Source organism: Ambystoma mexicanum, chromosome 5q (genome assembly GCF_040938575.1).
Source record: "Ambystoma mexicanum isolate Mex_15411 chromosome 5q, UKY_AmexF1_1, whole genome shotgun sequence".
NCBI classification, from domain to species: Eukaryota; Metazoa; Chordata; class Amphibia; order Caudata; family Ambystomatidae; genus Ambystoma; species Ambystoma mexicanum.
In genome coordinates, this window is record NC_090933.1 from 91791166 (window position 1) to 91814619 (window position 23454).

At 45.1% G+C, this 23454-nt stretch overlaps 1 protein-coding gene across 4 annotated transcripts in view; it reads right to left on the reverse strand.

The window, feature by feature from the left end:
* Positions 1 to 23454, reverse strand: part of RBFA (ribosome binding factor A) — a 374647-nt gene that overhangs the window by 275957 nt on the left and 75236 nt on the right. For 2 of the 4 annotated variants that reach the window (XM_069620577.1, XM_069620576.1), the window contains exon 2: positions 14834 to 14876. The exons of the other annotated variants lie outside the window; for them this stretch is intronic. In XM_069620577.1, coding sequence (XP_069476678.1) covers positions 14834 to 14876 — 43 coding nt within the window. The remainder of the gene's footprint in view (positions 1 to 14833; positions 14877 to 23454) is intronic. 4 annotated transcript variants of the gene reach the window in all.

Genomic DNA, 23454 nt, shown 5'->3' on the forward strand with positions numbered 1-23454 from the left:
ATTTCCCTGCTGTAGGTAAGCGCTTGTAAACAAAGAGCGTGGCTTGTACTCTTTGGCGATCTGTATTACTCGTTCCCTCTTCCTCGTCAGAGTATTCTCGGGCTTGTGGGAATGGAAGTCAATTCTGGGCGACTTGCATATGAAGTTTGGGCAAACGTTCTTAATGGTCTTCAAAGGCAAGTCAGTTTTTGGTGGTTTGTGTATAGATCTAGTGAAAAGGTTTTCAGCACTCTTCTTCGGTGGATGAGGGGAGGTGTATCAATACACTATTAAGCCATTAGGTATGGGTGGGATATCCTCAGAAGAAAAAGGGGGATACAATGTCTCATCCGATGATGTCATGACACCGCCCTGAGGTTGTCTGCCCCATGTGATCCTCCCGCATATAGCTGCCCCCAAGGTCAGAAGGTCACCACCAAGAAAGGAGTGATGACACCATCAGATTCATCACACACCCTTCCCCTAATGCTGCTGGTTCTCTCAGCACCTACTGGCAAATGGGAAAGGAAGTCTACATTTCCCTGTTCTCTTCCTTTTCAGTGTTCTACCATGAAACAATAGGGCTGAATGTCCAAGAACCAGTGCATAAACAGTGCATTTGTGTCCTTGCGGAGGCTCATACAGGTTAATGGAGTGTGATCTGTGATCAATCTAAGCTTCGAGCCGGTGAGGTAGTATTTAAGGTACGACACTGCCCATTGTATAGCTAAGACCTCCAATTCCACAAAATTCTTTTCTCGGGGCTATAGTTTTCTACTTAGAAAATAGGGTGTTCAATGCCATTGTGATGCTCCCAAGCCAACATTTGAAGCGTCCATCTGTAAAATGAATTCCGTTGAAATCTACCACTTTCAACACAGGTTCACTACACAGAATATTCTTCAGTTTGTCAAAACACAATTGGTCCTCACCTTTCAATTTTATCTTTTGGGGTTATACATTCTTAAGTTTATCATGGAGGCAAGACGTGATGGAAGAATAACTGGGGATAAATTGTCTACAATACCCGACTAAACCCAAAAAGGCTCTTAGAACTTTTTTGGTTCTGGGCACGGGAGTGTCTTGGACAGCTTTTACCTCGTCACTTTGGGATTGAACCAGTGCATTGCCAATGAAAAATCATCCAAGATACTGGACTGCTGATTATGCCAAGTAACATTTTGAGTGATTTGCTGTGAGCCCAGATTTTATCAAGGCTCTGGTAAATAGGTATAGGTGATGTAGATGTTCCTTCAATGCTTCCATGGTCTACTAGGAATGATTATATTATCGCTATACGCCACAAAAGGGGAGTAAGGCCGGAGGACTTGGTCGATTAATGTTTCAAAGTTAGCTGGGGCTCCATGTAGTCCAACTGAAATATTCCAATGGGGGTGGAGAAAGAGGTCATCTCCCTGTCCTCTATATTAACGGGGACTTGCCACAATCCCTTCGTCAGATCAATCGTGGAGAGGAAAACAGCAGCTCCAAATAAATTAATTAGGCAGTCTATCCTGGGCATAGGGTAACTGTCAAATTGGGAAACCCTGTTCACCTTCCTGAAATCAATGCAGAATCTCCACGATTGATCTGACTTGGCGGCCAGTACTATCAGAGAGGACCAAGGGCTCTGAGAGGGTTCAACCTCCTCTATGACTATCTAAATTCAGGTATCCGGTAGGGTTTTAAATTAACCACTTTCCCTGGGGGGCGTACAGATGTAGTGAAACACTCAGATTTGGAGACAACAAGGAACAGTTCTAGTAAGTCGAACAGGTCGTCTCTCCGATTTTGAGATATGTCGGAAGGAATCAGGCTATTTTTATCTGGGTCTTCCGACAAACTAGTCAAGACTACTGTAGTGTTCTCAATTGGATCCTCTCTCCACCCCTTGAGGAGATTTATGTGATAGATATGGGTCTTAATTCTTCTATCGAGTTGGAAGACACACTAGTTACATGGCCCTGTATATTCCAACACCTCATAAGGACCGTGCCATTTTGACAGCATCTTATTCTCAGATGACGGAAGAACCTTTGGTCCAATGGATAAGGACCGAAGCAAAGTTTTTTTTGATCATGGTTAAGTCTTTCGATTTTCTTGGGCCTTAACCATGTAAGCTTGACAGTAGCCATATGTTCCTTTAACTGTCGGGCCGCTTGGGAAAGGAGCAAGTTGGCTTTCTCCTGCTCTTCGCAAGTCTACCGTAACATGTCAAGGACATCTCTTGGCTCTCGGCCGTATAACACATCAAATAGAGAAAATCCTGTTGAGGATTGGGATGTTTTCCAGACAGCAAAAAGGGGCCAAAGGTGTCATGATATCCCAGTTTTTGCTCTCTGCCTCTACTAACTTCTTTAGGACATGTTTCAGTGTTTTATTGAATTGTTCTACTAACCCGTTAGTTTGTGGATGATAAATGGAAGTCCTAAGAGTTTTTATATGCAGGATTTCCTTCACCTCTGCCAGGAGTCGATTCATGAAGGTAGTTTCCTCATCTGTTAGGAGCTCGTTCGGTAATCAGACTTGCAAAAATAATGGAATCAAATGTTCGAAGATTTGTTGGGTTGTATTATTATGTAATGGGAATGCTTTCGGATATCGAGTTGAATAATACACAATTACCAATATATATTTATTCCCCAATTTCAATGGGGAGGCATCTAAAAAAAAGGTCTTTTGGCACAGGGCACAAGTAAGCACAAAGTATTTCACATTGGCATAGAAATTACCACTTGTTGAATGGGAGTGAGCTATTTCCAATACCACTTTTTTGAGGCTTTTGGGGACCTTTAGCTGAGATCTGGAAGTACCATCGGGACTAAGGTCGGCGCTATAGAGTAGTCCAGACTTTAGGAGAAAAAAAAATGACCCCCCTTTCTCTCTGCCCTCCTCTTCAGGTAACACACGGAGGAAAACTTCTACAAACAGGGATTATTCCTTTGGGTGAATGCAAGGTCTGGAATAATCTCAGCTTCCTCCATAAGGGCATTTGTTGGTACTGCCTCTGATTTAATTGGGAGATCTGCATCTACCACTCAAAGCCTTTGCTCTACCCCCATTTCTGTTTAATCTGCTTTTAACCTCCCCTGCGCTGGGAAACAATGCCCTCTCAGGATCCCCTGGGGTATCCTTTTTCCTGCCTTTACTTGAAATGCAACAACATACAAACAACACATAACCATGCACAACAGCACATGGGAATAGCTCAGACTGGAAAATCGCACCCAAGCTCAGCGAACGGTGCAAACTGAACTGAAGCTGCCAACAGGATATCCTATCTCACTTTCCTATTCCCACTGCACCCTTCTAACGGCTTCCAGAGCCTCCCTTTTTCACACCATCCTTTTTTTTAGATCTGCCAGAGCACCAGGGGACCACTCCGGTGGTGATAATACGCGATACAAGTAACCTTTGACATTAACATATGCCTCCTTCCCATTTTTCTTTATCAAGATTTTTATGTCACCTCTATAGTCGGGTATATGAAGCTAATACGTCCAGGCCTTAACGCCAAGCTAAGTCTGACTTCAAGGCAAGTCGGATGCAAGTGCCTGTTGGGGGTATTAAGACCAGGCCAGTTGGTATTAAGACCTGATATTCAGTTTCTTCACCACGTATGCAACAATTAAATCAGTGAATATGTAAATGATGCAGATTTACTTCTTAGCATTATGCTTCTATTTATCAATGTTTCCTGCTGGAGTCTATTGCCATTTACCAGGTTATGTCCCACATCACTCAGCATCCTTTAAACACTCCTTTTCACTTCTGCGCAGTGACCCTGGACTAGGAGAGTCTCTTAGAATGTGGCGATGAAGCCACTGCTAACTCTAGGAGTTCCATAGCCGCATCAGGGTGCATAAAGAAGTGGGTTTTCCCTTTAAACATTATTTTCAGTGTAACTGCATGTAAAATGGCACAACTCTGGTTCTTCCTTTAACCTTCCTTCTTTACTGCACCAATACTTTACACGCTTGCTGAGCAGATAATGTGACATTGGAGTAGAAACTAGCGTGCTTCCCTAGAGGCTTGCAATATTCCATCATGATCAGGACAGTTGACAATTCAAGTACTGATAGACTGACGCCACAGTCCAAGAGTTAGAGTGGAGTCAGAGTGCTCTCTTAGAATCTGCAGCGTTATGCTGCTGCTCCCACCACCCCAAGCCTGCCTGCACGCCAGAGGCCCTTCCAGCTGAGCTACATCCCTGAGCAACGAGGTACGAGGTCCTCCCAGGCAATTGCTAAACCCCAGCATCTTTTCCAATTTTGTTTTCTTTTTCACTTTTTACTTCATTTTCATCTGCAATTTCGGCACGACTTCGCCGTGCTGACTGGCGCCTGCTGGGTGCCCATAATCATTCTTTGGCTGTATGTTTGGGGGATAGAATCTAACTGCTGGACTTTGCGTTGTGTGATCTCAGCCATTTCCAACATGGCCACCGCCCGTGAAGGGCTGTAAAGGCTGCTCATCTTGGCCTCCCACCATGCCTCCTTCCAAGACCATTGGCCATCAGGACAGCCATATTGACCAACAGGGGACCGGCTGGCTTTAGCCGGCCCCCCTCTACAAAGGCCACTTCTAAGGCCCCCGTCTGCTCCCTGTCCACTACCAGAACGCTACTTGGGGTTGTTTCTGCACCCCAGCATCTGAACTTCCATGATGCTGCTACCTCACTCCCCAACGAAATCCGGACTACCATGATATGCACACCTCCTTAACTATGGGTTAGTTCCCTTCCTCTGGACCCACTCCTACCCTCTTGACTTTTACTGTCCTCCTCTGCTCGTTTCTCCCATGTGTTCACTCTCAATTACATTGCGTCTTCACACCCTTTGCTAGCATCTGAACCCAAATTGTAAATTCCAATTCCAGCAGTGTTTTGCATTTTGGTTAAAAGTCAATTGTAGCTGCGTTTTGCATTTTGGTTAAAAGTCAAACATAGCTATTTTTTGCCTACTTGCTCTGCACTTTGCTTGTATTGTTGCTTGTCTAACTTTCTGGCCCAGTAACGCCACCATTCTCTTTGTTCCACTTTGACCTGCTTCCCCCCCCTCCCTTTTTGTCGCTACCACTCCCCATGGCGCTTTCTGTTTCTCCTATCTTCTCCAACTGCTTCTCCATTCACTATCCTGACCTTCTCACTAAGTATGGTAGGAAGAAGTTCAAAAAGGATATCTTGGCCTTCAACCCTGGTCTCCCTATTGCTGACATCTATTCCAGCGCTTCCTCCAGACAGACCCTCAATGACATTCTCTTTGTCGTTCCCTCAGCAGATCTATGGACTCTTCATATGATCTCTGTGCTCCGTCTCCTCCTCCCCCAATTATGGTGGCACCCGCTGGGAAGCTCTCCTGGCTCCTTTCGACTCCTCTAAAGAAAGTCATCATTAATGTATACCTTAATGGAACCGTCATGGTCCACGGCCCTCAGGCCAATCTCATTCTCTTTGACAGGCGTTCCCCCCCCCCCCTTCACCAATTTCCTTTCATCTCCTGCTGTCCCTCCATCCCCCCCTCTGGGCTATCTTGCCCCCTCTTCCCTCTCCACCGGCCCCACCTCGGCCTCCTTCACCTACGCAGGGCATACCTCCAATTTGTACCCCTCCCCGGAAGGCCTTTAAGGCTGGCAACCTTCTTCATCTTGCCACTCCCAACTATCGCTCTGCTGTCAAACACTCCTGACATCTGTCACCTCCTGGAAGAACTTGACCTCGAGGTCCTCGGTTTCACTGAGACATGGTTCACGGCCAGCTCTGTCACAAGCTTTGATACTCTCCTCCCTGATGCACCCACTCTGGAGGGGGTATAACCCTGATCTTTCCTGAGTGGATTTCTGCCTCCACCATTCCCACTAGACATACTCCTCTTTAGAATGCCTTTTCTGCAGGCTCTCCCTCTCTCCTAGCCACTCTCTTACCATCGCGACTATCTACCAACCTCCTGGTCAGATCACCTCATTTCTCTCCGAGTGGGCGGAACCCACATACTCCCTCCTGTCCTCAGCCACTCAACTCCTTCTTGGAGACCTTAATATCCATCTAGAATCTCTGTGTTCCTCCTCTGTACTCCTCTGTGACCTCTGCGATCCCCTCTCCCTTTCTATCCTCCCCTCTGGCCGAATCACTCTGCAGGGCACACGCTTGATATCTTGATCTCCTCTGAACTCCCTCTCTCAATCCCTCTGACCACTACTCTTTCCTGGAGCGATCACTCCTCTCAACTCATCTCTCCCTCTCTTCCCCCCAGGCCAAGCCTACCACAACATTGCCACCTACCTTCACAGACATCCAGCCCATGAAGCGTGCGTCAGTTGAGGCTTTCACCATCACCTTCTCCCCCCCCCGCCCACCTCTTGCTGGCTCACATCCTGACAATGCCCCGTATAGGCTCTACTCTTCTATTTCCGATACTCTTAATGCTCTTTCCCCTGTCATGAGGATCCGTTTGAAGCCCAAAGCCAAGTGCAATTCTTTGTATGACTCTGACCTTGCTACACTTAAACGTAAGTCTAGCGTGGCTGAGAGGAAATGGAGGGCTTCTTGTTCATCCTCTGACAATGGCCTGCCGCCTGCTCCAAAGTCAATACCGACTCTCTGTCCACACTAAGAAGAGAGCCCACATCCAAGCCCTTGTCTCTGCGGCAACTAACAACTCGGCCGAACTGTTTAAAATCTGCAAGGGGATGGCCAACCCTGCTGCAATCTCTACCTCTCTGGTTGCTTCCCAGGCCCTTTGCACAGCCCTTGCCTCTCAAAAAGCCAGGATATCCTGTCCTCCCTTCTCCTCTCTCCTTCATTGAACTCTGGCCCTCCTACAGCCACCCCCACCCTCTTTCTCATTCTTTCCTCTTTTCTCCCCTGACGAGGTCTCTGGACAAGTCCAATCTATGAAAGTCTCATCAAAACAGGTTCCTCACTGTTCTTCCAAAACCATCAAGGAACACATTGACACCCTTGCTCCTTCCCCGGCTGATTTATGCAACCTCTCCTTCGCCTCAGGAGCCTCCCCTTCCCCTCTGAAGCACTCTCTTGTGAAGAAACCCACAACTGACCCATCTTACCCTCCTAACTATCGCCCAATCTCCATCACTCCATTTCTGGGCAAACTCCTGGAAAAGCTGGCCATTTCACAGCTTAACCTTCATTCTGATTCTGTTGGTGGTCTCCACGACCATCAGTCTGGCTTTAGAGCTGCCAGAAGATCTGCTCTCCAACCTGGATTCTAGCATCCCCCCATGTCCTCATCCTACTTGACCGTTCTTCTGTCTTTTTGACAAAGTCAACCATACCATCCTGCCCAACCGTCTCCGTGACAACCTGGGTATCACAGATCAGGCTCTGGCCGACTTCTTTCTTCTCTGATCGACCATCCCAGGTCCAACTTGGGTCCTTCCTTCCATCCATCCATCCATCCATCCATCCATCCATCCATCCATCTCCATTTCCACTTGTGGTGTCCCCCTGGTGTCTAACCACTCACACTGGCTTTTCAACCAATACCTGGCAACTCTCACCCACTGCATTGCCATTTTCTGCTCCCATTTTCAGTGCTATGCTGATGACAACTCATGTTCAGGCTTCCCTCAGCAACCTCCTCTCGTTCTCTCATCTCCGATTGCCTATATGCCATTCAGGAGTGGTGTACCGCCAACGATCTATACCTGAACACCAGCAAGACAGAGATCCTCCTCATCGGCACACCTTCACCCTCCTTTTCTGTCGCTCACTGGCCGGCCTCCCTTGGCCCACCTCCTACCACCACCTGCGAGGCGAACAACCTCGGGGTCATTTTTGACTCCACACTTTCCTTCTCTGCCCACATCTGATGTCTCTAAAAAGTAAAACTTCCTACTGCACCTCCTCAGAGGTATTCTGCCTTTCCTCTCCTTCGCACAGATGCTCACTGTCTCTCGAGCCCTGGTTCACACTATGTTGGATTATTGCAACAGCCTCTTTCTAGATCTACCTGCTTCTACTCTCTGCCCTTTGCAACTTATCTAGAACAGGACTGCAAGACTTGTCCTTGGCCTCAAGCCCTGGGATTTTATATCTCCAGCCCTGAAATGTCTCCACTGGCTCCCAGTGGCTGCAGGGATTAAATGCAAGACCCTTTGCATTGTCCACAAGGCTTTCTGGGGCCTGGGTCCAAAATACCTTCAGCTGTCACTCTGTAAATACCTTCCCTCCAGAGCTCTTTGCTCCTCCACCTCCAACTTCCTCAGGGTCAGTCGTTTTTCAAAGAAACGAGCTGGGGTAGATCTTTGTCTTCGGATGGGGCCTCCCTCTGGAACAGCCTTCCTGCCACTCAAACTTGAGGAGAACCAGGTCTTATTCCGGAAGCACCTCAAGACCTTCCTCTTTGCATCTGCCTTCTCTCCTCCTCTCCCCTGCTGATCTGTTCTGTCTCTGCATTATCCACCTGGTTACCCTCTGTCTTTCGGGCTCAGGTACCTGCTCACCCTGCCACCCAGTCGCACTGCCTCCTGGAAATCCCTTGCACTGTGGTCTGTATCTGTAACCGTACAGCCCACCACCCCATTATTCTGCACTTATACACACCCTGTGTTTGCCTTATACCTACCACTTGCCACTCGCTGGCTGCACTACCACTGTTTGTTACTTTGTATTATTTATGTATTATTTATTTTTATTCCTTTGCTCAGCACTTTCCATTTCTCACCCCTCTCATGCACTTTCCCCTTTCCCTCTCCCATGCACTTGCGCGTTCTCAATGTCACTGGGCCTAGTAAGATCGCCGTTTTGTTCTCCTTTGTTCCCCTCCCTTGCCACATTGCGCTCTGAAACACTTGTACGAGCGCGATACAAATAAAATATCAGTATCAGAATGACAGAGTGGGAGGTGATTTAGGGGGGAGATTGCTCCATACTTTGTCAGGTTGAGTGTATATGGTGTATATGGGTTGAGGGGGGCTGTTGGTGCACCCTTCCACTCCAGGTGCTGGGCTCTTTTTGCAGTCATCGATAAGTCCTTGCGGCGGAGGTGTTGGAGTGAGAGACAGCACAAAGCATCTTAATATTCCATTTTTAAATTGTATTTGTGAGTTATATATTGAGCTAAATGATAGATTTCTCTAGCTTCTAAGTGTCAGACTGCGGCTCGAACTTACACGGCATGTTCTGGAAAATACAGAGCTTGCCTAGAGCTATTCAGACACAGGGGGGAGAGCAGATTAAGGTGTGAGAATGAAAAGCTTGCTGGGAGCAAGCAGTGATATAATACGTCCCTCTATGGACCAGCATTGGCTCTGCGAGACCACTACCATGGTGACTTGAGCAGTATAAAAAAAAAAAAATTGGATCAAGGCCTGCCTCAGACCAAGAGAGACCAGATCGCTAAGAAATGCTGTGTTGCTATAACCCAGAGGCATTGTTGTACCTAAAAGAACCCGAGGGAGACTGTAATCCCCATTAAGACTTCCCCTACAACTGTATTGTTTGAGAGAGTTGCTGTTGAGCGAGACAAATCCCATGGAAGCAATCTTATTTTGTAGAAAGACCCTATAGCATTCATCCCAACTACTTCCCACTTGTGGACTGGTGCACAGGAGTCTATGGGGCAGTACACCCCTAGAGACTTACTAACAGTCTAGCTAACCAGAGGGTGATCCACATCTATTAGATTAGGAATCGCCTAGCTTACCCCATCTTCACATTATTTGCTTTGATTGTTCTCAGTGAAGAATATCCCCATCGCAAAGAGGGTATTCCCTACCTATGAAACTAAAATAAAGGGTGCTCGTCCGTCCTATAAAGAAAGCAAAATTTGTCCGCCGTCGAAACATACTTTCCATCTAGCCTTACCACTATTGAAAACAAGCTAAATAACCAGAGGCTTCTGCTACTAGTTGGTGGGTCTTGCACAGCCTTGATCTTGATCTTCAAAAGCCATTCTAAGTTCCATGAAAGAAAACAAATGTTCATTAGAAAAACATCACAAAAATTCCTTTATCGGTTCCAGGCAAAAATGTCTTCATCTTATCTCAAAACAAAGTTCCATAATTCACCCCTTCACACTTCTAATGAGCTGCATCAATTCTTGATAATGGTTTAAACTTAAAGTTCTGTTTATTCAAGGGATTCTTCCCTTTCCAATTGTACGGTTCTACTTGTGTTTCATATATTTGAAACCTCCTAGTTCGTTCCCACTTATTACTTCAATGGGGTCCTCCAGACCCTGTTGCTGCTTTATACCCAACACTGTTCACTTTTGGCGTTTTGGGTTCCAATAACCATACTTATATTTCACTTCTCTTTGTTCCAGTCTTCTTCCCCTTCCCCTGAGCAACCATGCTACCTGCATCTGCGGCGGATTTGCTCTCTGCGGTTTGTGCTTACACGGGGCAACTCTTTCATGTCTGCTTCTTTCCTCTGCTTGCAAGGGTCGCTCTGACGGCTCCCCCGCTCATCTTTGGTTGTCTTCTCCTTATGGAAACCACTCCGACGGTCCCCCTGCTGCTACTGGTTCCAGTATCCTTTGTGTCTCGGCACAGACTTGAGGCTTTGTTCCTCGGTAGAATACTGGTGTTGCGTTCATTAGAAAGCTCCCAGCCCACCACAGCCTTAGCGTGGTTATGCCACTATTGGGAACGGCTTTTCTGCTTCAGTCTTTGCAGCGGCTCGTCCACCGTATGTATTGCCAGTCCTCTGTTCTCTGCTCCCTGTGCTCGCGCTACTGCCAGCTCTGCACGACTCTGCCCCTCCTAGACGACGTGTCATCAGGGCTCACCCCAGCGCTGAATTCACTCTTTCTCTCTCTGGGTTCCTTGTCCTTTCATATTTGCTATGTTGTTTCAGGCAAGGGATGCGCCGTTCCTCCTTGTATTCAGAATATGCTCCAGCATAGTTCAAAGCCATCAGGAAGGGTACCATGTCACTGATTGTTATACGCAATATAGTGGTACTAGTTTGTTTCTCAATTGTAAGCAGATACGGTCTTCATTGAAGGGAGTTGCTTATGGAAATGGGAGTCCTTGTCCCCTTAGATGGGGGTCACTCCCAGTGAGGTCCCACTTGCCCAGACCCCTAGGGAGAGTCTTGCCTAGTGGGCTAACCTCCCTAGACTCAAACGGGCGGGGGCTCCTCCCTGGGGAGAAGGGACGATTATTCAGCTTTGTCAGAGCAAGAAAATAATGAAGAGATAGCCGGCTGAACTTAGGATGCTCTGAGATGAAGACAGCCTCAGCATGAACAATGCCCCCAATTGGATCTCTCTAGGGTCCTGGACACTATGAACAAAATTACTTTTCCTCTCTTGAATAGGATTGATGCAGCAGCTATAAATAAATTACTTTTTTTAAACAACTGTTAAGTGCATTGGCAACCAGAACAACGGACGTGGAAGATGGAGTACAGTCCCGGGAATCGGACTCCACAACATTGGGAGAAACAGTAACTTTGTAAAAAAAAAAAGAGAACTTAAAACAGCGACAGACAGGCTTGAAGACCAGGAAGGGAGGTCGCAATGCTATAAACTCAACATTCTTGTTGTACTTGTATCTGGATCCAAAACACAGTGTGCAAGTCTTGTGGTGTCGCTGGTATCGCAGACACTACCAAAAGCACAATTATCAAATGTGTGGGAATGAGAGCACAGATTGAGGCTCTCAATAAATCCTGCAACAGGATTGTTTTGGATCTTTGTCCTTCACACCCCTATAGCACATGCGAGATGAGTGTCACAATGTGTTCCTGAAAAATTGCACTGTTCATTATCCCTGCGGACAGGAATCAGGCCTTGGCTTGGAGTTGCTCCCATCTTGACATGGATTTCACCAGCTTCTTTGGCTGTGGTTTACTAGACAGATGCCCTCACTTTTGAAACACCTCCTGTTCAACTGTTCAATCAGATTGGGTGTTAACCAGCATGGCTGCAAAGACCACACCTGCATCGGGCCACTGTTTGCCATGCGACACTGCTTCTATTTATTCACATCACGATGATCATAGTGACAGCCTAGAATGTAACTAACAGCATTACTGTACACAAACAATCCATACAGCACGCAATATAGTTTTCGGTGGGTGATCCCAGTGAAATCAGGAGGCAGGCACCCTTCAACCAAATAAGGGTGTGTTGCAAGACAAGCTTTGCTGTAATGGACAATTGTAAAGTATGACAGACGCAGTGTGCCATTTCCAATCAAGAGCTTGGAAAACACAGAAGATTTAGTTCATAAGTTGTATCCCTTAAGAAGAGAGGGCAGCAGAGATTTGAAACAAGAGTTTGCATGTCGTCATTATTCAAGGAGTTAATGATCCCACTCAGGCACCCAAACGTATAGCATAGCAGAGGATAGAGAAAGGGAATGTTTGCCTTCAGAACCATCATAAATATCATTGGGCTTGCAAACAGAAGTGGCATCACCAGACCCGTCAACATTTTAGGTCCGTGAGGAGTGAAATTTGGAAACAGAAATTGGGCCAACTGAATTTGACCACTTGCATTGGGATGAGGGATATTCTAGAAGACAAAGTAAAAATGCATAAAAATAGCAGCATCCCCACAGGCCATATTCCATTACTTGTGCCCATTCTTCATTCTTCTCTTCTGTGGTTGGGCTCCCCACCTGCACCCATTGTGATAGTAGATAGTAAACAAAGCAAAGGGAATCCGAGTTACGAGCCATTGCTAGATTTCTGACATGGAATACTAAGCACCAGCAAGATCCTTCAACTTGACTCTCATATCTGCGCTCCGTGATCTTAGACATTGTGCAGTAAAAGAAAAGGGGAAGAAGCTCACCAGTTGTAATGCACAGCGGATTAATGTACGATAGTCTCGAAAATGGGGTCGTTTAAAGAATAAGCAGATGCAGGGTACATAAAACACGTTGAAGTCGAGTTGAATTATTTCATAGAGTGCTTTGGCAAGTTCATCCATCAACGCATGTCGCCTTAATCAGGGCCTAGCAAACTTTTGCATCCGAGGTAGTCCACCCACGCCAATGTAAAAAGTTGCAAACCTTGCCAAGAGGACAGAAGTAGTATTCTGCACTCGACAGGAGGGCATTCTCCCCATACCAGTAGGGCACTCCAGTCTGAAGGCTACCCCCCTTTTCCAAGTTGAGCCTTGACACCCAAGGACGACATACACGTGGCAGACTAAAAATAAAGATGGCCACTGTAGCTAACGACTATGCGAATATACTCCATTTAGGGTGCATATTGGCATCTGACAGAAAATGTCTATTTCCATCCCCTGCCCTGTCCAACGGTGCAGCACTGCAGTTGGTGTGCAGGGGCAGAATAAGGGAGCTACAGCATATATTATACAAATATCAGGTTCCCTCTCCCTACAGGAATCCAAAACTCAAACGATTTAAAAAAATATTCTCAAAACATTAGCACATATTTCAGCAAAGCAGCATGTTTTTAAATTATTGTAGTAATTAAAATGCACTGTGGTTAAGGGGCTCCAATGTGCACGCGACCACCGTACAGAGCATGTATACAGCTCCTAAATGCAAATCGATCCCATCGGTTATCGAGCAGTGAGGCAATTCATGTCCCATGCATGCAAACAATTCGACCCTTTATGGTCTATCTGGGCGTCTTTAATTTGCATTTTATTTTTACAGTCAGGAAAACAACAGGCAGCAAAATAGAACAAAAATAAACACAATTAGAACAGCGGCATTAGAGATGGTTAAAGTTGATCACAAGGGTGTATTGCACGTTGGCCGAGATGACAAGTACTGTATTGAGTACCTAATAAAGAGCCTTGATAATAATTCAGCATAGTTTATAGAACTTTGCTAAAACTCAGTATTGGCTGCATTTACACAAGTGTATACATGCATTATCCTTTGCTTTTCAGCAGTAAGAGAAACAAAAATAAAACAAAATAAAAAAAAAAAAAAAAACACACAAAGACCATTCATCAACCTTGACAAATTTTCTATTCTGCCACTATTTTCGTAATGTAAAGTAAAATATATTGTATTTCCCCCAAATGTTAACTGTCGGAACATCAGGAATATTTCCCTATTGGTCTATTTGTGGGCTATGCAAGATGCTATGGCTCACACATCTCAGAACCTGCATATTGGTTAATGGAGCGAGCGCTGCACCACTTTCCTGCAGCCATCTCTGTGCTCCCTTACCACTATTTATCCCAAAATGCTAATCTACCCCCCTTCCTTTCTGCGCTGGGTCCGTTGCCCCATGCCTGCTCAGGTCTGGCCCTCTCAGGCTGAGGAATCCCTTCCCCACCAAATCCACCTCCTGCCTCATCACAGCTTCTCCCCATGATGCTTCCTCTCCATGCAGGCAAGTCTTCCATGTGGCGAATGTAGCAGGCAATTCACACCCAAACTCTCCGAATTTAGCTACCTTTGCTAATGCCACAATTCTTTAGTGCAATGCACCATTCTTGCCTTATTTAAATGGGGTCATAATAGCATGACAGAGCCCACTTTTGTAAAGTACCAGGAGGTATGGGCCCGTAGGCCTTGTTCAATGCCCTGGCTATGCTCGAGCCTATAACTGTCAAAGCCCATAACTCCTGTGCAGATGTAGGGTAGGGTAGGGTTCATAAAGTGCTTAATTATACCCCCGTTTCTCATCACAACACGTGAATCTAGAATGCTCTTACTTGGAAGCCCAGGTCCTCTATGCTTCTGGGAAATTGAAATATGTTGGTTTTCCTACTGCCCTCTGCACCTTTGTCAGTTGTGGAAATGTCTAGAAGAGATGTAGTGTGCCATGTGCTTTACAAATCCTATGCAAGAAATAACAAACATCTCGATAAACTAAGCAACAGGAAAGTAATGCAAAAAACAGAGCAATGATTTTTTTTTTAATATGTAGGGTTCAAATAATACCACTTACAAGTTGCGATCCTACACTAGGCCCAGCATACCAAAACTTCTTCCTGTTTTGTTGGGAGGAAAGAGGAGAAAAACAAAAAGGGCATATTTAAATTATGTATAAAAACAACCTTAAATAAACCATCTAATACACCATAAGGGGCCATATTTCAGTCAGGTGGCCCAATTAAACAGGACTATAAAAGAAATATGAAAGGCTGTAGGGAAAGAACTTCACCAACCCTTCATGAGGAAGGGATGAACTAAAGGGGTTCTTGCAAAAAGAAGTAGAAACAGTGTTGCCTTCTGTCTGGAAATTCCAATGTGTGTAATCAGAAGCAAAGAATGAAGTTACAAGGGGTTAATTTATTCTGGCTTTCTTTTGAAGGGAAATTCCTACCACTATCCGTAGGCTACGCCAGCCCACACGGGTTTGGGCAGGGAGGGTGCTTGCACGAATCTCCCAGTCTACAAATTAAGAGCTCTGTGAAGGTCTAATTAAAACGTTGGTCACCCAATGTATTTCCACTACTGACAGCAGCAGCCACAAGCATGATGAACACGAACACAAATCAAGTCTGCAACTGGGGTGGGGAAACTTCCTGGCAGCCCGTGGGCAGCAGGATGACGACTCAAATCGCCAACCCGTCAGGAATATTGTGAAACAAAAAAAATCCAGTGATGGATGCAAAGTCTTAAGCCAACTATTAACTTCCCAGTGGGTCGCAGCATTCTCTTGCTTATCTCGCCTCTGCCGAGGAATCCAAACAATTTGGAACATTTCACCTTCTGAAAGTCATCGTTGACCTGGTCGACACGAAACCATATCAAAGATTTGCTCCCACCCCAAACTAGACCCTGAAGACACGGAAGTTAGAGAAAGGGGGACAAATACAAAGGGCCCAAATAGCCACCACATGGCACACTTACAACATATGATGAATTTATACTAACAGAGTAAATGGGAGTAAGAGGAAAGTCCCAGGAACTCTACCTTATTCTTCCCCGTGTGGCTGACCAACCTCCAAGGAAGGCAGCACACTCTTCCCTCTAAGCACTCACCTTAAACTTGTCTCCCTTAAGAGTTGCACCAGGTTGGGACTGGGAAGTGGAAACCCGTCAGTCAATAGAATGGTTTATTATATTTACGAAGTACTGTTCCGTCTGTAGATACACAAGGATAGAGACAACATTTATTTAGCGGAGGCTACATTTCAAGTTATTATGGAAGCCGGTGGACAAGAAAGGGTTGCCGATGTCCTGGATTGCAATAAAGTAGCCATTCTAAGGCAATAGACCCATCGTATCATGCGAGCAAGAAAGTGTCCTCAGTCATTGGAGAGAAGGTTAGGGTGAACACCTGTTGTCAAAGGTCCTTTGGAATAAACTCTTGAGACATAAGTAGCCACACATGGGAGGACTGCCCTCAGACCACATCTGGTCTCACTGTCTTGCCTGCTTCATGAGGTGGATTATACGGAGAGCAAAATAAAAACCTCCTTGCTGACACATGCAGAATGTATTTTGTGTTCTAAATATTTCCTTGAAATTGAGTTCATGGAAACAAAATAGGAGGCAGAAGATGAGGCCGACAATATTTTACTTCTCATCTGAGCAATGACCATGCAGCTGTAACGAGCAAGACAGCACCACAGCCATGACCGTGAGAATCCATGATTGGTTGACAAAAATTGGGTCCAGATGGCTGCAGGGATTGAATATTGATCCCTGCTCGGCATTAGGTATGCCCAGTGACACACCAGATGTGAGAAACGGACAAAATGTCACAGAAAGGTATAATTTACCAGGCTGTGACTAATTACGTAAGATGGAGTAATAAGCCGTAGGTGGATACTATCACATGGACAGGAAGAAGGGAATTGTACAGGTAAAACATGGTGGTGTTAGCCATGCCTCTCAAGGACGGAGAATGTTCTGCTAGGAAGTGAAAAAAAGGGGTGACAAGATAGAGCACAACAAAGGAGTGAAGAGGGCACTATAAACTAACAAAACAAAGCAGGTTACCAGAACACATTAATTGTGCAAAACTATTGCCCGATACAAGAGAACCAAAAAGTATATTCTATTCAATACATTGAGATAGGGTGCATGGCTGACAGGCAAATCGTGATGAGGCAAGAATCGAGGGGTCCATTACCCAGTCTAATTTATCCATATTCAATACTAAATCTAAGCACTGAAAATATTTGTATTCACACGGAGGAGTGCATGAATGTGCCCCACAGAAGGTGACGCCTTTTTTGTAAACGCTTGAGGGTTGCATTTATCTGCATTTTCCTGTACTTTGAGGACCACCACCCTAATAACACCCAGAATGATAAAATGGCAGCCGCGGCAGCGAAATGTTGACCCGTGGCACTTGGAGAACTGGCACATACTGGGTGCTGGAAGAGAACCTGACTCTTAAACTGATATTATACTGCAACAACAAACAACATAAATCGCACCAACAGCATACGAGGACGGACATCGATCCAATATCCACACCAAAGCTCAGCGCACGGTGTAAACCGGACTGAAGCTGCCAACAGGACACCACTTCTCTCACTATCCTACTCCCTCTTCTCCTTACTAACCCACCCCGCCTTCTCATTTACAAATCTGCTTGAGCGCCTGGGGACCAACTCCGTTGGTGACGGTGCGCGGTACAAATACCTTTAACATTAACAACATTAACAAACAAGCCACACGTAGCAAAGGCATATGCCACTGTGACTGAGGGAAGACCACAGCAAGTCTGTGTTGAACTAGAAAAGGGCTTCAAGGAAAGAGGTCCCTGCACTGGGGGCAGAGGTGCACTGCAGTGTGAAGGACTGTAGCGGAAAGTGGCAGTGTATTGTGGGCTACAGTTACTGATGTTCCCAAGTGAGTGGGCCGGAGAGGCTTGCAATTGCTGAAGGATGTAGCCTCTCAGTGAGGTGTGGACTGGCATTAGGCTGCAGGCCAGTGCCCTCCAGAGGCAGCCCTGGTGTGGGATTCGGCTTCCCTGTTGGTGAGGATTTACAGGGATGAGGGTAAACATCTCTTGGAACGGTGGGAAAGCATGTAGGGAGGCTAGGGAATCACTGGTGTATCTGCTTTCCTAGTCAGGGGTGGGCCCAGGCGCAGGAACACTGATTAAAACAAAGTATGTGGCTGATTTGGGGAGCCATAAATATTAAGAGTGGGGCTATGCCGGCCAGAATTTAGAACGATACTGCTCGGGAGCCATCTTGACATAAAAGGGAGAAGGGGTTGTTGTCTGACATGATAAAGGGCAAGGAAATGTGACATGGAAGTGGCACGCTGCTGAAAGGTGGTCATACTAAGATAGAAGAGTATGCTGCAAGAGCAAAGGATAAGCCCAATCAATGGGAAGACAGTGGTGGTGAAGTGGCAGAAAAAGCGACAGACTGCAAAGATTGGGATGGTCAGTGTCTTAGCTTCAGAACAGGATACTCATTTTCTTTTAAAAAAATACTTTGGCAGGCAAAAGAGAGGCTATGGGCATGGATGTCACAATGTTCAGAGCTAACACGGAGAAGGAGACACGGTCACAGCAGCAGAATTAAGAGTGGATGAGCTGCAGTCTACAGTGAGTGATCCTACACTAGAGTGGAAGATATCAAAACCATTACAAAAATCCTGGAATGGTGAGCTGGGGGCACAGAGGAGTGCAGGAACTACATTAGGGTCGTTGGCCTGCATGAGTGGGTAGGAAGGCCTATCGTGGAGTTATTTATAGAAAAATGGATTGCAAAATCATTCAAGCCTGGTGGTATGTCGCGTTTTTGTCTGCTGAAAGGGCACACAGGTTCGGGAGTCGGGCTTCCTCCTATGGCATCAGCTTGTCCAGTTATGGTGCATTTCCTTAATTATAGAAATTGGGATGCATTATGTCAGGCTGTGAAGCGTGTAGAAACTACTCTGCATGTCAATACCGAACTGCTGATATTTCCGGATTATACCCAGAAAGTGGAAAAGCGGGAGGAGGACCTTCGAAGCCATGAAAAAGTGCTTTCATGTATTAGATATCAAATATATTTTTCTGTGGAATGCAAAATTGAAGGTGATGGAGAATGGCAAGCAATGGCTTTTCCTGGAGCTGGACGAGACCTGGGACTGGATAGATGCAAGTCAGTGCGTTAGAAGAGGTGGCTGGGCAGACTGGAGTAATCCTGGAAGGCGGAATAGGTCCCACACTCGGTGGGCAGTGTAGAATCCTGAGGTGTAAATGTCCCAGGTGGAAGAAGTTGAGAGGCGAGCTGAACGTATTATGGTTGCTGAAGATGAGACGCTATGCAACACAACTACCCACCCAATCGTTGGTTTCTGAGGAGGTATATGCTGGAGAGGCAGATTTATATGATGAATTTAACTGATTTATTGATGTCAAGCTACTGAATCCACTGTACAATGATACAACTGCAAGTTTGTCTACACTAGTCGACTAAATGGACATAAATACAGATTTGTTACACATGCTGAAAATTATATATCTGAGTTTACTGGAGATAGGAATGTACAAAATAATGGTGTTCACTGGGAAGAGAAAGTGGATTACCCAAACTCTCATTCGCTCTATGTGAGGAAAACCGAACAAGTCAGATCATGGGGTTACCGGAGTATTAGAGTTACAATTAGAAGCAGCTGGAATAATAAGGTAGAGAAAGCTGGCGTGGCACTCTCTAGGTATAATGGGGTGATTGGTAGCTTCAATAGAACTTTCGAAAGTGTTGCAGTGAGGGTCTCATGGAAGTGTACTTGCTACAGGCTCACCAGGCAGCATTATACAGAGCCAAATTGTGGGGTGTTATGAACTGTAACAGAATTTCGAATGGGTTTTTAAAAAGTAAACTAGGCTTGCTTGCTACCATGCCCTGGAACCCCCTTGCTTATGAAAGTAAATAGCATAAATTGGCTAGTTGAGCTAGAGCCAAAGCTGCATTGGGTAAGAAAATAAATGGAGCTACCAGACTTCAGGTCGTCTAGGGATGCATTGAATGACTTATTGTCCCCACTTGTGTGTACATGCTAGAGAGTTACTATATAGCATTGGCCACAGAGAGCACTGGTCAAACCCAGAGGGACTGAATAGATTGGCCAAAGCTACTACAAAAAGATCATGATGCTGTTGAAGAGGAAATACTTATTAACAGAATCCAAAACGCAGAATATATTGGAATAAGAAGTTAAATGGTAGGATATGAGAAATATTTGGACCGGTTGAAGCAGAGGTTTTTACGTTTGAGTTTAGGACAGGAATCGCTGAACGATTAAAACAGATGAGTCACTGACAAATGTAATTGCAAATCCATAGTCTAAAGCGAAATGCATTTTATGCTAATATGCACATTGTATTTCGACCTCAGGAAATCCTATGTAAAAGCAAGACTTTTGTCGTAGGGGATAATTAATACCCTCCAAGCCATGTCTGTGGCAGATCTGATGAACTTTCAGTGTATGCAGTAGCTAAATGTCTGCATAGAGCTTGGTTAAGAAGGTGGGAGTTGCTAAGTGTAGCCATGTGATTGTATTATATTTAATTATTTAATGGAATTAATTGTCCCTTTATAACTTTGTTAAATTCTTGCATCGATTTCTTTATTTGTGTGATGCTTGAATTGTTGATTAAATGTAATATTGATTTGTATAGGCCGTTTTACCTTATGACACAAGTTGATTAATGGTTAATAAACTGAAACGGATAGATGGGGCAAAAGTGAGCATTTCATTGGAAAAAATGATGTGTGCATCTTCAAAAATGTAGACGTGTGATTTGTGAAGGCATTGTGAATGAGACACAGACAACTCACTGAAAGTTTGGGCTACAAACTTTTATTAAAATAAATACGGTTGGAAAAAGGGCTATCTTGCCCTAAGCTAAGGTGGGAGTTCCCTACCAAAACAAAACTAAGGACAGTCTGTGTCAGGAAGTCCGAAGCAAATATATGCCCGTGTCCAAAACCTATACTTGCCCTCATGTCTATTTGTATACAATGTTTAGGGATGTCAGCCTCAAAATGATAAGTGTTCAAACAAAAGTTCTGGGCTTCGTCCAGCTCTTTGTCAAAAGGTTTCCCTTACCGAAGGTTCAAATAGTTCACAATACAAAGGGGGTTCCCTTCCCCAAGATTTCAAGTATTTCAACAGTTTCAATACAACACAATTCCTGGGGATTCTTCCCAGCTCTTCTGTCTTGATTATCTTTCACCAGTCTCATAGAAATCAACTCCTTACTTTCAACTAACACAGGGATTTCTCTTAAAACAAATCACAAGCTTCTTTGTGGTGCTTTAAGTGGCTTTTCCATAGAGGGGTGTAGTCGGTCTAGGCGCAGTTGTTGGACCACACGGTCCACCCATTACAGGTCAAGCAACCGACACACCTTACTTGCTCCTTCTTCATAGGCACCTTACCACTGCTTTTCTTGCCACCATTCTCTTGCTGCACTTTCACATACTCTCATAGCTCTTGCCAATGCTTGTTCTCCTAATCTGCACAGTTTGTAGAACTCATGTGATTCCACAAAACAACTTTCTTTCATAACAGTATTCAACCGTGCTTGCTTTAATTCAAAATCGGTATTCAAAGTCTTTGCTTTCATGTAACTCTGTATTCAATATGCTCATTTTCATCAAAATGCTAGTTTAGCTTCAAAACGGTATTCAATATACTTGTTTCATCAAAATGGCCGCTTTCATTTAAATCAGAGCTTTATTCACTTTCTTGTAAGTCTTACATTCTCGCCTGCCGTCCCGTTCTCTATGTTGACTCACCTGTTGGTGCTTACGGCATCTCCCTCTCTCCCTCTCCAACTCCCTCTCTCCCTCTCCCTCTCCAACTCCCACTCCCCCCCCACCTCCCTCCCCTCCCCTCTGTGGCTGCGCTCCACCAACGATACGTACCTCACAGCATGGGCCTCACTCAGCAGCTTCTCCTGTCCATGCCGGTTGTTTTTCCATACTCTGCCATACAGTTTCCTTTAGCCGTGCTTCCCGTTGCATACACTCTGCATCTTCTCTGGTTGCTCGAGCACTCCCGTCTGCCATGCCGCCTTCCCGGAGAGGTCTGCTTCCGCACAGCAATCCCACGACCTGCTTCCACAGCTTCCTCCATTTTCTTCAATCTTCCTGGTTTTAAACCTTCAGCAAGGCTGATTGGTCATAAGACTAGACCGCTCATGGTTGGTTTGGGAGTTGTGTGTTACTGGTGTTTGAAAGTGTATCTATCAACAAAGAGAGGCTATGTGTCTCTAGTTGGTCTCTTCCTCGTCCCAGTAGAACACTGGTGTGTTTTAGGGAATGATTTACAAGAAAAGCAGGCAAGAGATTGACAACAATCATCCACAAAAAGCTGGATGGTCTCACCTAGTTAAGTCTGGTGCTCTCAATGGCTCTATGTGAGCTCATATGCAGTCCTTTCACTTGGTTTCGTACAAATTACTGACTCGTAACTGCGTTTGTTCACTGAAAGTAATGCTCACTTTTTATTCATCCGGGTAAACCAGATCTTAATGTATAGTTTTTTGATGCAAAGTAATATTTATAGGAAGCAATTCACAAGAACCATCATGGCTTAGCTATAATGCCTATGCATTTCAGAGAGATTCTCCATCTTCAGGGCTTCAGCTCTTGGCCGTTTTGCTTGCGGTTGCATGAGGCTTCACTTTCTAGTGTGCATATGCTTCGAATTGCTGAGGCGGCAACAGCCTCAAAACTGTTTGTCTACCAAGGGATTGACAACAGCCTATAAAAGGCTTGGGGAACATTGGATTCATGGTGGAAGGGAAACGGGGGATACCATGTCTCACCTAAGGGTGCAACAACCCCACTCCCCAAGTCTCCTCCACCCAGATGATCCTCCCTCGCATATCGACCACCAGGGTCAGGGTCCAAGAGCGAAGGCCTTTCCTGGACAACCTGTGGGGGATATATTGGGTAAAGAAGGGAGGACAGCCTCAGATTCCTCACACTATATATCACTGAAAAAGAACGTTGTTAAAAGGGACGTTATGGTTAAGTTGCCGTAAGAAAAACCTACAAAAGTCAGTACAACAACTATTTGTTTGTTTGTTTGTTTATTGCATTTATAAGGCGCACCAGACCCAGGAGGAGCAGAGTATTTGAAAGGGACATTATAGTTACTTTGCACTAATAACAACCTATCCATATTATGGTTACAAGTAAAACCGAAACCCCCCCAGAAATTCGCCAGTTATGGTAAGCTAGGCAACCATAACTTGCGCCACCACTGTGTACTGCTAACACTAACACCCATGCCATCAAAAATGACATCACAAATGTCATTGATGACATCACATGTCTGGCTCCCTCTTTTTTTGTTCAGACATATGTAGGCCAGGTGATTTTCTTCAATGACAGTCAGGAACTGAAAATTGAATATTTATAGACCTTACCCTTCTCATATATTCTTACACTACTTTCCTTAGGGTTCACATCATATGAGACATAAATAGGGGGAATAAGCAAGGCTGAAACACAGCAATCATTTCTGTGCATGAAGGTAATCAGTTTGGTTATGAAGACGATCTTGTTAATACTGCTGCTTTTTTGGTTACTTTACTTTCACTGTATATGCTCATATTTGTATGCATTGTGGTCTGTTTATGTGTTGTCTGTA